Source organism: Antedon mediterranea, chromosome 2 (genome assembly GCF_964355755.1).
Source record: "Antedon mediterranea chromosome 2, ecAntMedi1.1, whole genome shotgun sequence".
Lineage (NCBI taxonomy): Eukaryota > Metazoa > Echinodermata > Crinoidea > Comatulida > Antedonidae > Antedon > Antedon mediterranea.
Genome location: NC_092671.1, coordinates 12,991,709 through 13,007,346, shown reverse-complemented (window position 1 = coordinate 13,007,346; position 15,638 = coordinate 12,991,709). Strand labels below are relative to the sequence as shown.

Here is a 15,638-nt window from a genome sequence, read left to right as displayed (position 1 = left end):
GGCTAGAGTAAATAAACAAAGAATTGACAACAGGATACATAACATTAGATGTCCACACATTCCAGACTTATGTAAAGCCCATCGGATCACGGATCAAACAGACTAGACAAAAAGAACATCGATTTAGCCCCCTCACTGTTAGCCCAAGGTTGAGATGCCACACAGTTTTCAAATACTTTGAATAGCATTTAAGCAGATCATTCAGTGCTTGTAAACCTGAAACAATTTGTGTGCACATGCAACAATTACGACAGGTCTTTGAAGAAGACCTTTCACTATTTTTTTCAAATTTCCTTTTAAAAACTAAGCATATTCAGATTAGAAACCTCAAATATTTGTTTTATTACAACAGCAACAGCAAACACTCTACTTTATATTCAGACATGTATACTCTTTCTTGTCTCAAAAAGAAATGATGAAGGCGTGGTCTTTTTGTCAAGAAATATAAGAAAAAAGATCTGCCACGCCTTTTATCCAGAGAGTATCTTTATTAATGTTACATTCCTTCTCTAAATGTGTGTAACATGCTAAAAAGTAGTAACCATGTTTTCAATAGTTCAACGACTGAAACACACACGCAAACGAGTAACCTTAAACGTCACGGTACTGAATGGCTGTGTGTGAAAACGAGCCAAAGCATTACATGTCATACGTAAAATAACGCAACAGCACTCAAGGGGAATGATTCTTGCTGTATTTACAGTAACCTACATAATTACTTTTGTTCTAGGTAATTAATGTAATCAATCCGTATGAATATAAGTTTGTTTGGTTGAAATCATGCAGGATTTTTTTTTTCTTGATACATGCATACCTATGCGTAGTAATTAAAAGTACAGCGCATGTTTTCGTCTGTGTAAAACAGCTTATTATTTTATAAAATCTTCATAGAGCAAGATAGCAAGACAATGCGGTAAAATACAATAACTGATCCAATAGGTTTATTGATACATTAATTTGTACTTGCTTCACTGCATGTTTTTAAGAGAAACATCTACAAGAAATCAATCGTGTAGTTCATATGGTAACTATGGCAACATTTGTTTATACATTCCATTTAAGAGAACTGAACATTAATGGTTAGCGAATTCATTCTAGGATGATTGGGTTCACACATAAAAAGGTGTCGGATAAATTAGCAATGATGAGGAAGCGTCCCCTGTGTTTGCATATTAATTCCGCATTTCCATGTCAGAAATACATATCCAAGGTGTGTATGACGGTATAGTAGTAAGGACATTGACACATGTACCTTGTACACGTGAAAGAATAGTCAAATGTCAAAAAACGCACTTTGTTGAAACAACTTGAAAAATGGTATCGAACTAACATCACACCCCAAGGCATGTGATACCAATGGCCTTGTTATTCCACTTCTTGCTCAGGTCTATTTTAAATTTGTTTAAACAACATGGTTCTAAATAATTTGACTATAAAGCAATTTAATTTGTTTTTTTGGAACTAAAGTTTCATATTGATAAAAGCTACTATCTATTGAGCCCAGATTTTGGTCCCTAATGGCCAGAAAAAAAATCATGGAAAATGTGTGTAGTATTTTAGAATAGAGAACTGTTTACACTAATGCCACATTCCGTACAAAACATTTTTTTAAACGTAGCTTTGAGTTCTTTTGGCCACCGAACTGAATCTTGGCCAAATATGAACATAGCTTAACTAGTGTAGACAGCGACTGGATTTCTTCATGATTATACTGTAACTATTCCAATATAGACATATATAAAATGGCATACGCTACCTCTTTGATGTGTAGAAAATCCTTTGCATTAAATGATATTGCGTAGCCTTGTACTGGTGAATCGTCATCTAAACTTCCGTCAAAACTTACATTTGTTCGTACGGCAAAAGCTACTGGTTTCGTCTAGAAGATAAAATTGTTAAGAATTTTAGTGGTAATGTTCTGTTGTTTCATAGACTTGCCGCTGTGTAGTGCAATCACAAAATAAACTGTACAGAGTAGGATAAAGCACAATGAAAATGAGCAGGTTGGAAAAAATTGAGTATTAAAAATGGTTTTTTTTGATTAACAAATCATTAGTAACAAACAACCAGTGAAAAAATATCAAACCCCAAAAATATAAAAAAACTATTTAAACAAAAAATTTGTAATTACGAGAAAAAAGAAACATAATTAAAATTTTAAATAAATTGTATCAATAACCAAAAATGTAAGCAAAATATAAAATAATAAAAATATTGTTTAAAATGTATACTTACAAGGCCATTATAATCTAAAATCAGAACAAGAAACAATGTAGTGATCTAAAATAGGGTGTTTCTACTGTTACCAGTTTACAACATCCCGCCTCATGAAATGAAAACGGCATTCATCGTTTTTTAATTTAACGATAATTTAACTGTAGTAGAAATCATAACACACTGTAATAATCAATTCAATATTCAAATAATAATTTATTGAAAGCTAATTTTCTTTACTGCACAAACATAACGTTATTTATATGAATTTCTCAGAAACAAATGATCTTTGATATTGTTATTTACATCTGCATTCTCTAGGCCTTCACCACCATAAATTGGGATTTGTAATGTATGTTTATGTTAATGAGTCTGATAATATTGAGTCTGCTGTGAAAGTAATAATAATAATACACACACACTGTGCAAACCAATTGCATTAGAGAAACTCGTATTCTTTACTCCAACATGCATTACGTCTAAACATATTTTTGTACGTCGTACATGATGGTTCAATAAACATACTAGCCTTGTATAGCTCATTTACTAAGAATAGATGCAAGAAATATTATAATTGTATGGAATGAAATATTAATAGGGTATAAATAAATACAAAGATGAATACCATCAAATATTAGTAGAGTAGTATGTAGTTTATATTTATTTATCTGTCACATATTAATGAAATTAATATTCAAATGCCTTTCATTGCAGAAATGATCAGAACTGATGAAGTAATGACTGTGGTGTCTTCAGTAGTTTACATAGTAGCAGTGAACAATTTAGTTTTCCTTTTGTACTGATATGATATTTTTTAACTATAGGTTATGGAAAATATATCACATTATTTTTTATTGCACTGTACTGCAGTCATTATCTACAGAATATGTCACATTAATAGCATATGATTAAATACAATTCTTTCAAATAACTGAAATATACTGTATATGAGATCAAAATTTGATTTTTTATGCAATTCGAGTATAACCCCCTGATATTTGCCACATGTCATACCCAGGCCCACTGAAAGTGTACACGGCAATAAACGATATTGTTTTGTCTAATATATATATGGCCATACTGCATTGAGGTTTGGTTCCTTGTAAGTTGAGTTTTTGAATGGAAGATCGTCTGTATAGACTGGATAGTGATGACCGAAATCTGACTAGTGTGTGTTTTAGGCATGGGTCGAATTCCATCTTGTCTGTGCCATGTATTGACTGTATCCATAGGCAACATGTTTTACTCTCATTGGCTTGTCCTTCGGATAGGACGTAAAGCTGTAGGTCTCATGTACTTTCAGTGCACATTTAGATCTTCGTATCATTATTACCGTATAATGGCATTTTTATAATTTGTCATTAATTAATCATTTGTGAAAATAAACTTGATGGCTAATAAGGATTTAACAGGGCTCATACTTGCCCGAAAGGCTACCGAATATTTTATGATTCAGTACGTCCTGAAATCGATAGTGTATAGCCCGACAACATTACTCTGAATTAGAATATTAGTATATACCAAATGAAAGAATTAGATGAATCCATAACTAACTTAATTTTCAATCATTGGCCTTATCTGTATTCCCAACGGCAAGGATATTATACACACTTTAGTTACACTATGAACCAGCCAAATTTTGATGAGCCAAAGTCAAATTCGATTAATATTCACATATTTCAGCTTCAAATTCAAATTTTGAATTTATTAAAGTAACATACAAAGTATTTATGTCAGATTATAACTTTAAATCAATCTTTAATTTTGTAATATATTTTCCTTCATAACGACTTTTTTTTTTCATTTTAGGCCAACTCCTTTATAGTGAAAAGTATTAATAAACTTTAAACCTCAAGTTCTTTCTTTATTGAATAATACGCCATGCTTGTACAGTGCAAGTGAGCTTCTATTAGTATTAGTCAGTCAATAAATTAAGTTTAATTATCAACGGTATCAATGCAAAGATTGAAACCTAAGTACGAGCATAGAGAATGTACGTTCACCGCACAGTTAATGCAAGCAGGGGTGTACTGGCCTGTGCTATGTTAATTTACTTGATTTCAATCGTACACCTGTCGTCAGTAGGTATTTTATTCATCTGTCTCTACCGATTCTTTATTTCAATTCCAAGGTATTTGAAATAAGACACTTGGCTATCATTGCTACAGTAAAGATTGATGATTTACATTACTTTGATTTTTATGATTGCTAAAATCAATAATGCAATTTCTGTTGCATGCATATTTTTTCCTTTTTGAATTTATCAGCAAGTTAATATAGACATTTAATTTACAGATGGTACCAATTTTGGTAAATTAAATAATCTTTATAATTATAAACCTGTGAAATTAAATAATGTATACCTTAAAACGTTCAATTTTAAAATAATTTTTTTTAATTTTTTTTTTTTGGAAATACATTTTTGTGTACTTCTTCAATGTAAATTCAGTATAAAACTATAAAGACAGAATAATTAATTAATTAATTAAATACTACAAATGAATAAGACTGAGAAAGGTTGGTTTAAATTCAATATGGTATGCAAACAAATGTGTTGTGAAATGCACAATTATTTTATGGGAAATTCTTAAAGCATGATCTTTTTATCAGTATTGTTTGTCATTAAAAATTAACTCTTATAAATTATTCCAATAGAAAGACTTTCCAAATATAAAATTAATTCACATGCAAGTCATATTTAGAAGGTCGTTAAACAGTAATGGTATGTACTTAGTGAACTGTCAATTGATGTTTATCGAAATCCATGTGAAAGGCTTGTTATAGATCGAAAAAGCTAAGACAATGAAACTCAATAATTGCATCGAGAATAAAGATCAATATTATTCACCCTAGTAAGCTGAATACATTATTCAACCGGAAGGTCTCCAACACTTTATTTAAATATTAAAGATGCTCTGATGTACTCATGTAATTTATTATTAGCATTAACTTCAACCATAATAGACTTATGATTTTCTTGTTTGTTATTTATCACTATTAGTCTTTTTATCGAAGAGTCATTATAGTACATATTTAATGCCTTTGGAGAAAATTTACTTGGAAAATAATATACCGAGTGACTATATATTGAATAGACCATGCATTAAATTTCTATCCAATTCATTCTTTTAAAACCCTTTTTAAAAATGCATTGATTTTTTTTCAAATGTGTTGAAACTTAATGTTGTTTAGTTACCGAGAATTTTATAAATTGTTTTCCAGTTCTGATATTTAACAAATGAATTTTATCCTTTTATATATAATTACCATTGGTTTTATACTTTTATACAAATTTTTATATTTAGAATATGTTAATATCCTTGTAATTCAGCTTTGGCTGCAATGACCCTATTTGAAAAAAATTGATATGAAAATGAATATAATTAATAGATACTATGAATTTTAAAGAAAATTGATACATGGTTTGTAGACTTAATGAAAGTGAAAATATTAATCTCAACATTGGTATACAATGATTGTAAGAGTCAAAGATTCTCTCCAGATGGACTAGTAAAAGGTAAAGTCGAAACCTAAGCTAATGCTAACGGCCGTGGTGCCCATCTACATTTCCTTAGCGTTTGGGCCAAACTCCACTAAGTGTGTATGTTTGTAGGGGGTACGCCACTCCTCCCGCACAAACGAGTCTGACTTACCTTCCCAGTACTTTTTACATACCGGTACCTATTTCTATCACCTGGGTGGGGAGGAACAATGTGGATAAAGAATCTTGCTCAAGGACTCAACACTGCAGTGACCGAGCCGGGGCTTGAACCGACAACCTCTTGATTGCAAGTCCAATGCTCTAATCCTTGCGCCACAGTGCTCCACTGGACTAGTATCCCGAGATGAGAGTGTGTCATATTGTCACTCAAACTTTTTTTTCTTAAAATTTTGGTAATTTATATGTAATGCCGAAATAAAATATTGACTGAATGAATTATAAGTATAATGAAGTATAAAATATCTAGATATTATAGACATAATCCCAGCAGCCTAAAATATGCAGGAGTTGCACATTCAGTCATTTCATGTCATATTGAATTTACTTTCTTACACAAAATCACTAGAATAATTGTATGGATTTCAGATTCAAATAAAGACTATAATCAAACGAAATGAGAAAATTATGTAAAAAAGCATGAATTGCGACAAAAACCCTGACAGTAAATGTCTTTGCCTGTAGAGCGCTAACTAAGCATCATTCATAAACATGATACTTATATTATGCTTTTAAAGCGGATGATAAGACTAATAGGAAAATCAATATGTTTCTCTGACGTGCCTCACTATAATACGAGTATGCTTCTGCTGCTGCTTCTGAGTATATTATGTTGATGGGTTTAGCATGTCAATAGTTCACAATTCCAACTAGTAAAATTGAAAATGTTATGTTATTCATTAATGTAAAATAAATGCATACGCTGCGAAGAACTTGAAGCGTCTGAATAATGTTTAGAAATTATGGAAAGATTTAGATTTTTGGGTATCAGGATTTGGTTTATTAAATGGCATGCAATGATTTATCAATGCTCAGGGCCGTATTTGAGTGCAATATTATTACTTAAAAAATCAACAAAAAGTTCTTAAATTAGCTACTAAAGACATGCCATGCATTTTTAATGTACTGTAGTAGGAAATTTACAAAGGAAAACTTGATGGTAAAATTAAATTGTGCTTAAAAATAAACTCTTAATATAATCAGTGAATACAATCATAATCATCAATTTAGTATTTTGGCTGCAGAATTATATAGGTAAATACTTGTTCACTTGCTTGCTGCTACCTTACCATTGATAACTCTGTAAACATTCATTTCCACAACATCGACATGACCTGAAAGAAAACACTGTACTAGACAGACACAGTTACCCTAAGTATTTTACCCACCCTTGCTTTTTCTAGTTGTGAGAGGGCTTGTCTCTGGGATTCTCGTCTAACTGCTTCTTTGTCCTCATCCAATGACAAATCAGAATCTGATGGCCTACCACCATAGTTGGAGTCCTCGGAGCCCTGTCAAAAAGATGAAAACAAAAGTATAATGATTGGTCACCAATGAGTTACCAAATAAAGCACAGCCTATGTGTAGAATGACTATCAAGTACAACACAATCCATTGTGGTAATATGTTGTAAAGGAAACATAGACCATGTCCAACATGACTGAAGTGTGATGACACAGCCTATTGGCAACATGTTTAAGGCGTGTCCAACATGCTTAAGTACTAACACAACCTCTTGGCAACATAATTAGTGAAACATAACTCGTGTCCAGATTGGCTTATGCACAACACAGCCTATAATGTACAACATGGCTTATTAAGGTGCAACATTGCCAAACTACTACCAATTTTAAATGTAACATGGCCTATGTACAACATGGCTTTAATAATGTCCTATGTACAACATGGGAGGATGGTGGAAGTTTTCTTTCTACATGGACAATATACCCATGTTCAAGAATGCACTATTGACAATGACACACATTACTCTCTGGATACATCATCTGTATATATAACATTCTAAGGTGTGGTTTGTTCTTTTAAACAGTTTTTAAGAACTATAATTTACATTCATTTTTATTAAGTCTTAAATTGTACTGGCTGGCAGATATCCATCAGACTGATGCAAGGTTATTGGATTATTCTTACTGAACACAAAATAAAAATATAAATATTCCAAAACAAAGATAAAATACTTAAATAGAAAGATTGAAATAATTAAAATGATAGCATCAACATTATTTTGAGTTTTTTGATATTTTGTTGAATAGAATCAACAAGATTTTTTCGTATTACTATTAAACATAAATATACAGGTTTCCTAACTTTAGTTGACAGTATCCCATTATATTATATGGATTTGTTTAAATGACAGGGTTGTTATATTATAACAGACTAAATATAAATTGTCCTCTCCTACCATTAAAAGTAATGTTTAGTGTGGTTAATATAGTATATCTTTTTATTGACAATTAGTATTAAAATAAATGTATATTATTGGAAAGCTTGGAGATTATCAAATTGTGTATACAATAATATTAATCATTTCCAGTATATAGTTTAGTATAGTAGTAGTACTAGTATATATTTTTTCAATTACCAACAAATTATATAAAAATGTAGCCTTGTGCATAAAGATACACTTAAATGGAATGATCTTAGTGCTGCCATTCATTCATCCACAACCTTATAATTATTTATTACAAAAACCAACACTTTTTTTATATTATATTGACTGTACATACTGTTCTTAAATTGTACGCATATTGTTCTTAAATTGTATATATTGTATATGGCCGCAGTGAAGAACAACCATGAGTTTATCTGGGCCTCCATGGCTAAATAAATTTGATTTTACAGATCACTGAGACAAGGTCTCAAATGGAAGGACCACATACAGTAACCAGGGAGTTGTTACTCCCTGCAGTAACCTTATATTTCCCCTTCATTTATTCAATAGGAAAGGGTGTTTCTTAAATAGGTGTGTCCCTGGATAGCAATATCCTATAGGAGTTCTACTGTACTAGGCTATTGTACAAGTTACTACTCTGAGCTCCCTTGTCCACAGAAAAGCTAACAACAAACCATCATCACTGTGCCTTTTCTGAATAACTCATCAAAAATCATTATCAAAAAAAAAAAAAGGATGATATTTAAGCAATTAATTTGAACATTTTTTAAAATGAATATAAACATTTTTTTTAAAGATTGTGGAAATATTAAAAAACCTGAACTTCCAAAATGTAGAATAAATTACTTCTCGGAATAAAACCAGTCATCATTGGGGAAACAAATAGGTATACTTAATGGAATAAGCAGAATCATTCAAATACATCATAGTGATGTCTTGAAATATTGACGGTTTTATTACGCTGTCATCTGAATCAAATAAACAATACATCACCTATGAAATTTGATCTATTATTACATATCAAACGAAAATGTATGTAAACTATATTTAGCATATTGTGAAGACACATGCAGCAAATATTAAAAAAACTCTCAGCTTGTCAAATGTTCTAGTAGCTGGCTTTTAAACTGTACAAATTTATACGAACATGGCTACAGAAAAAACAGTTTTTGAATATCCATGATTGTACATTTTTTAATGCATTTTATTCATTGCATTTGCTTGAATTAATTAAATTTATAACATCATGTGAAATTTGAATACTGTAAATTATCAGTAGTATTAATTTATTATTAATAAATTATTTCATTTTTGTTTATATTTTTAGTGTTGTTTCAGATAAATGTTCCAGTAATTGTTTTATTTGTGACGACATAAATTATATTGTTTTAGTATTAAGTGTAGTTTTAGTAAGTGTTAAATGTTGTAGAATCAAACATATTGTAAAATATGATCTACAAGTGTAACAGGGATATTATCAGTTACGCCATGCTGGCGAGAAGGCGAAACCAGTATGCTATGCCTGTCCACCAGGTGATTTGTCAAATCAAAAAAGAATTTATGATGATGATGATGATGATGATGATGATGATGATGATGACGACATTTAAGATGTTAACCTGTTATTTGTTTATTTTCTCTTTTAAGTTTTAAAAATATATTTAAGATCCTACCCAAAATCACTACCACTGCAGTTGCCATGTAAACATAAAACAAATTTGTTATTTTATAATTATCATATCACCTAATAATGCCGGCTGATAATAAGAATAATTGAATTAAAATTATTACAATATTTCATTCATTAAAACAATAATTATTACAACTGTTATTTCAAACCGTTTATCGATCACATGAATTACATGATAATTATTATGGCATTTTAAGATCTTTTGCAGGACTCATTATAATAATTCTATGTAAATATCTTGAATGTAAGCTTTAATTAGCATTTTGTTATAGGATGCAGACGTAGTAAACTGATGTTGTATTAAGTGTAGCTTGTAAATATAATAATGTATGTTAGCTTGGGAGTCTTTCCTTTTAATCAACAATCAAAAGACAGTACAGTACTTCTAATGCCTGTAAATGATTATATATTCATGAGAATAATAAAAATGGTACTGTTGTATTAATTACCAGAAAATAATACATTTAATTTTTAAAATTATATTATTGTTTTAAGGCTTCTGAATAAATGTTTCATTTGTAGTAGATAAAAAATGATTTATAGTGAAGACAATATGATGAGATGTCAATTATCATAAATTTATACAATTAAACATAAATCTAATGGTTTATTAAAGGTTGTTTTTTAACATTGACAAAAATTAGCTAGCATAATTAAATTCTGAATTTATAAAGAGGATGTTGACAAAATGGAAACACCCCTAGAAATAGCCCCTACTTGGGTTTGCTATTGTATGCTGAAGGAAAACTGCTTAAATAATTCATTAGGTTCAAAGTTATCTATCTACTAATTGTGGATTGTAAGGTATCTGAAATAAACAGATTTACAGAAAAGTTCAAATGTTCATGATTTTAAAAACATACATGCATGAACTGTATATACTGATATCAATTTTGGGGTAGTTACTACAATAGCTATATTTGCAATTTTTTGTATTAAATTCTGAGCATGTGTAAATGCCTACTGTAGAATGATCTAGGTGCATGTAAACGTAAGCTCTGATGATACATTGAGTAGAAAAAGAGGTGGCAATAAGTACTCCATAATAATGTGAATATTAATATATTTATGACATTAAATCAGTAGCTAAATGAAACATAATCAAATACGACATACCCTCACTAAACTGAGGCTACGGTACCTTCATAGTAATTCATAAATAACAAATTTGTAGAGTAGTGAATAAGCAGTATAACAAATTTTCCCTTTATATGATAATGACTTTTAAAATCAATATTATTATAATCTGATAATATCCCAAGGATTTTTAATGTTTCTTTCATTTAATATGACATTATATATTCTCTATTTTGGTAATAATTATTATGGATATTTTAACAGAAAATATTAAGTATTGAACATTGAAAAAGTAATTAATTTAAATATAAAATTACTTATTTACAATTAAAAATAAAATTAAGTCTACTCAACATGTTTAAATACAGTATCTCTATAATATAATATAATAATACACGTTGTTGCATTTTACCTCATCTGTTGATATTGGGATGTCAGGATCAAATTGGTTGATAGAGGCGTAAGATCCTCGAGTCGGTTCTTTCCGAGTCCAAGTCATGATGGACCCCTACACGTCAAACCAGACCAAGTCATAAAAAAATTCTCTCCATGAGATGTTATATCCTCAGTAAAAATTTTAAATCTTGATATAAAATACAAAAGTCAATCTTTCCACTTGTTTTTTTCCCCTGTCTTCTTAATATAGTCAGTAAGTTATTCCAAAGGTGATTGCTGATCCGTTGATATACGTCAATACGTTCATTCAAGAGTAATCATGGCTCCGCTATTGCTATGCTTCTAGATATGAGCAAACACTACTCAGGCACATCAATAATTTGGACAGCGTCATGGTGACAACAAATTAGGTGGAGTCTTCGGCTAGTCCGTTTACTTTTACCAGTTTCAGATATGATAAATATTGTACACAGTCAGATAGCCCGCTTGCCGCTACACATCTATGCTGAATATTACTCAGGGGTACGTAAAAGGTATCATTCCACTATGTGAACGCTATTGTGACGAGAATCTCAAGGGAAGATCTTAGCCTAGGATGCTGCTGTTGCTCCAAGATCAACGCTAACTGATACTGATTAACTACCTATCCATTGGACTCTACCATTATCTTAATAAAATCTATTGGATAATCATTTAACCACAAAGTATACTACAAATATATATAAAAAAATAATCGCAAATAAATTGCAATTTACATTAGAATAACAAAAAGTAATGCTTTCTTTAATTCTTACAGTACATAATTAAATTGTGTTTTCTACAAAATTGATCTACCCGAATACAGAATGGAAGATACCATTATTTATGCGAGACATATTGGTTTCAGCTAGCTTAATATGCTTGAATATTTTTTCTACATATAACTACTATGAAAAAGGGTGAGCACTCTCATAACAAGCATATGTATGCAGAATGCATAATACCAATCAGTTATGAATAATGAATATACATGCCATCTCTTTCTTTCTCGTTAAATATAATAATTAAAATTACCTAATTACTGTAATATTGTTAATATGAAGCTACCGTAAGTAGAAATGATCAGCAAGGCTATTTTGTATAATTTATAATATTCATCATTGTAAAATAATTATGAAATTTCTAATATTTAAATTTTCCCAAGAAACTGTTTATGTACTAGTGGTTTACAGTATAAATGAATTAATTAATTATTCTACTCATACATTTCTAATAATAATTATTCAGAAATATTATGAATTTTCAGTAAAATTATATTTAAATATTTTCTTTGATATTGAAAAATTGAAACAGTAATTAATAAATAAATATTAATTCACAGGCATGGAGAAACTCTAGACCGGGATGGAAAATAATTTATAAATAGTGAAAATGAGGAATCTGTGAAAATGAGGAATCTGCGAGAATGAAACAGCCACCGGAACCGAGATTTGAACCAGCAATGTCCTGCTTAATATGCGGATATCCTCCCACCATTATCATACCCGTTTGGGGGCTTTTAAGGTGTGATTAAAACTTGATTGGATTGAGACTCTAAATAATAATAATAATAATAACAATAATAATAATAATAATAATAAAAAATAAATATTGTTATATAAAAATAACAATACAGATTAAAACTCAGTAAATTTAATAAACATTAATATTCATAAAAATAAAGTTTAAAGGTTTAAGGTGATTATAAGTTTAAAATTACAAGCAAAATTTAAAGTCTGCTATCCAGTCGCTGATGCAAAAAAATATTTAATAATGTCAACTGCCGCACCTACAAATGTTGAGTCACCTAAATTTTAGTGATTAATATTTTAATGAGACGATAAATTAATTTAAATGGTTTTGTATTAAAAATACTTTATTACAAAAGAAATGCAAATATACTTTGTGATTTAATTTTTCGATTTTAGAATTAAATTTGGTAAAAATGTTTTGTTAGTGTGGTCTATAGCCATGTATGATAGTAGTTTTGCTATATTGTTAGTGCAATTGTTTTCATGTCAGATTTTTGTTCTGTTAAATTATTAAATTTATTAAATATTAATTATAAAATAATTAAATTATTAAATATTCTCTCAAAACCATAAATACAATTTTTATTTTAAAATGTGTTTTTTTTTTCTAAACTTAAAACTTTAGCAGAAGTGGAACTTAAAAGCAAAATGTATTCAATCAATTAAAATTATGTTAAATATTAATATATAGTCAACATTGAAATATTCCATATTCAGTTATTAACTATTATGACATGACAAATTTCCCTAATTCTCTTATTAAACATTTTGTTGCCCCAGTTGGAGGAGAGCAAGATCTAAAAATAAGAGAGGGCAGTATTTGTCTTCTTACAGTACACAGCACTGAATGAAAGAGAAAGCGAATGTGAATATTATTATACAAATGTAAAACAATTAACAAACCCAAAAAATGTTTGTTTAAAAAATGGGAGAGGAGAGGGTCATAAACCAAGTAATGTTATGATGAAAAGTTTACTGTTCTCTACATTACCTTACTTCAAACAAAATAAATATTTTAAAGCACATTCCCTGCAAATTGTGATAATTTGAAGAGCTGAATGTCAATTTTGTTTACAGTAAACCAGTGATCTGTAATAGCCGAAGGCTGGATGGCAATCCTTTAATGTTATCGCAGTTCAAAAGTTATTCTCCATGGAGAGGGAACCAACAAGATGGCGGCTGCAATTGACCAATCAGATATGCCCTATGCTGTACGCACTGCTACGCCTGTGTTGAGCCTACCTGCATCAGAACGATACGAAATGCAGCGTGTTAAGCGTATAAAGGCAAAAGCATTCTATATGATCCTCGTTGTACAAAAAATGCTAGATTATAAAAACTTCACTGTGCTTTGGCAAGAATATGTGTTGTAATGTATGTGGTCTTAATGTATTATATTAGATTATTATTTTTTATATTAAATAATGTTTTTGAATACATTTACGGCTGCCATCTTGTTGGTTCCCCTCCTGTTGGAATCACTTTTCAGTCTAGAGTACGCCCTCTAGCCTTCGGCTTACAGCTCACTGCAGTAAACAAAGTGAAAGCTATTCTTGTGTACTGTCGACACATCTTTTCTTTGGGACACCTCTATTCAGGGGAAACTTTCTGTGAAACAAGTTTAATATGTTATAATGCTACAACCAACCATAATTAAGGGGATAACCCTATTAATGGGACAATTGTTGAGTCTCGGAAGTGTCCTCATAATAGGGGATCTACTGTACTGTATGTCAACTTTATTTGTTCACCATTATAGCAAAAAATTGTTTAGTAAGGAACAAATATAACATTTTAATCATCCTTCGGCTTGAATCACAATTTATTGAATTAATTATAAATTGAATAAATTATTCTTTTAATTCATCTGTAGTGTAACAGTATACAGATGACATTTAAATCTGAACAATTTTTGTTTGGTATAAAAAATAATGAATCATCAATAAATTCAATTTGTCCAGCCTATGGAAATTCTTCATAACGTTTTACATTGTATTATTGATCGAGCTTTACTTTAATATCAATAATTCATTGTTATGTTAATTAAAGAGAATTTAACTGCACACGATGACCGGCACGTTTAGTATCCCATACTGTAGTTTTAACAATTTGCTTACTTGTAACTTTACACTAAATAACAATAACACCAAATTAAAAAAGATGGAAATATATAAAATAATGATTATTATTAGTAAATGTGATAAATATATTAGTTTATTCAATGTGTATAAGGTGACAAATCCAGGGAAGCACTAACACATAATATTAATAATAGTATGTCAAAAATAAAAGTTCATAATTTCATGGATCCATCCACTTTTCAATTTTTTTTTAATTTGCTCTGGATATATCACACCCATAATAATCTTTTTGAATTTCAGTAATCGTACTTTCCAAAAATGGTCAAAATTCAGTTTAATTACTATTTTTATCACAGGATCACTTACTAAATTTGTAAAGCTTTCTAATGTACTAAGCTTGATTTCAAATGAATTTTATTTTATTATTTTCCATGAAAACTGATGTCATTGTGTCTACTATGACGATATCATTTAAACTTTTCAACTAGTATTTAAAGTTTAATTACTTTTAATAAGCAATAAGAATAAAGTACAAGTTACAGGGTTACTTAAAGCAGGGAGTTGTTAAGTTTCCTACTACTATTTACTAACCTTAATTTCAAATGAATTTTATTTTATTATTTTCCATGAATAGAGCAGTAACTGATCCTCTATAGGAGTATACTGTATGATATTACTTAAACTTTTGAACTGATATTATTCAATCAATTATTAGACAATA

General features: G+C 29.8%; 1 protein-coding gene across 7 annotated transcripts in view; it reads right to left on the bottom strand.

The window, feature by feature from the left end:
* LOC140040458 (voltage-dependent L-type calcium channel subunit beta-1-like) overlaps positions 1 to 15,638 on the bottom strand; it is a 76,116-nt gene that overhangs the window by 39,113 nt on the left and 21,365 nt on the right. For 5 of the 7 annotated variants that reach the window (XM_072086420.1, XM_072086419.1, XM_072086421.1 and 2 more), the window contains exons 3-4: positions 7,102 to 7,224; positions 1,757 to 1,879 (exon numbers count right to left, since the gene is read on the bottom strand). In XM_072086420.1, the coding sequence (XP_071942521.1) occupies positions 1,757 to 1,879; positions 7,102 to 7,224 (246 nt within the window). Of the gene's footprint in view, positions 1 to 1,756; positions 1,880 to 7,101; positions 7,225 to 11,302; positions 11,991 to 15,638 lie in introns of those variants that run through there. The other 2 variants (XM_072086423.1, XM_072086425.1) reach the window with 1 other exon arrangement.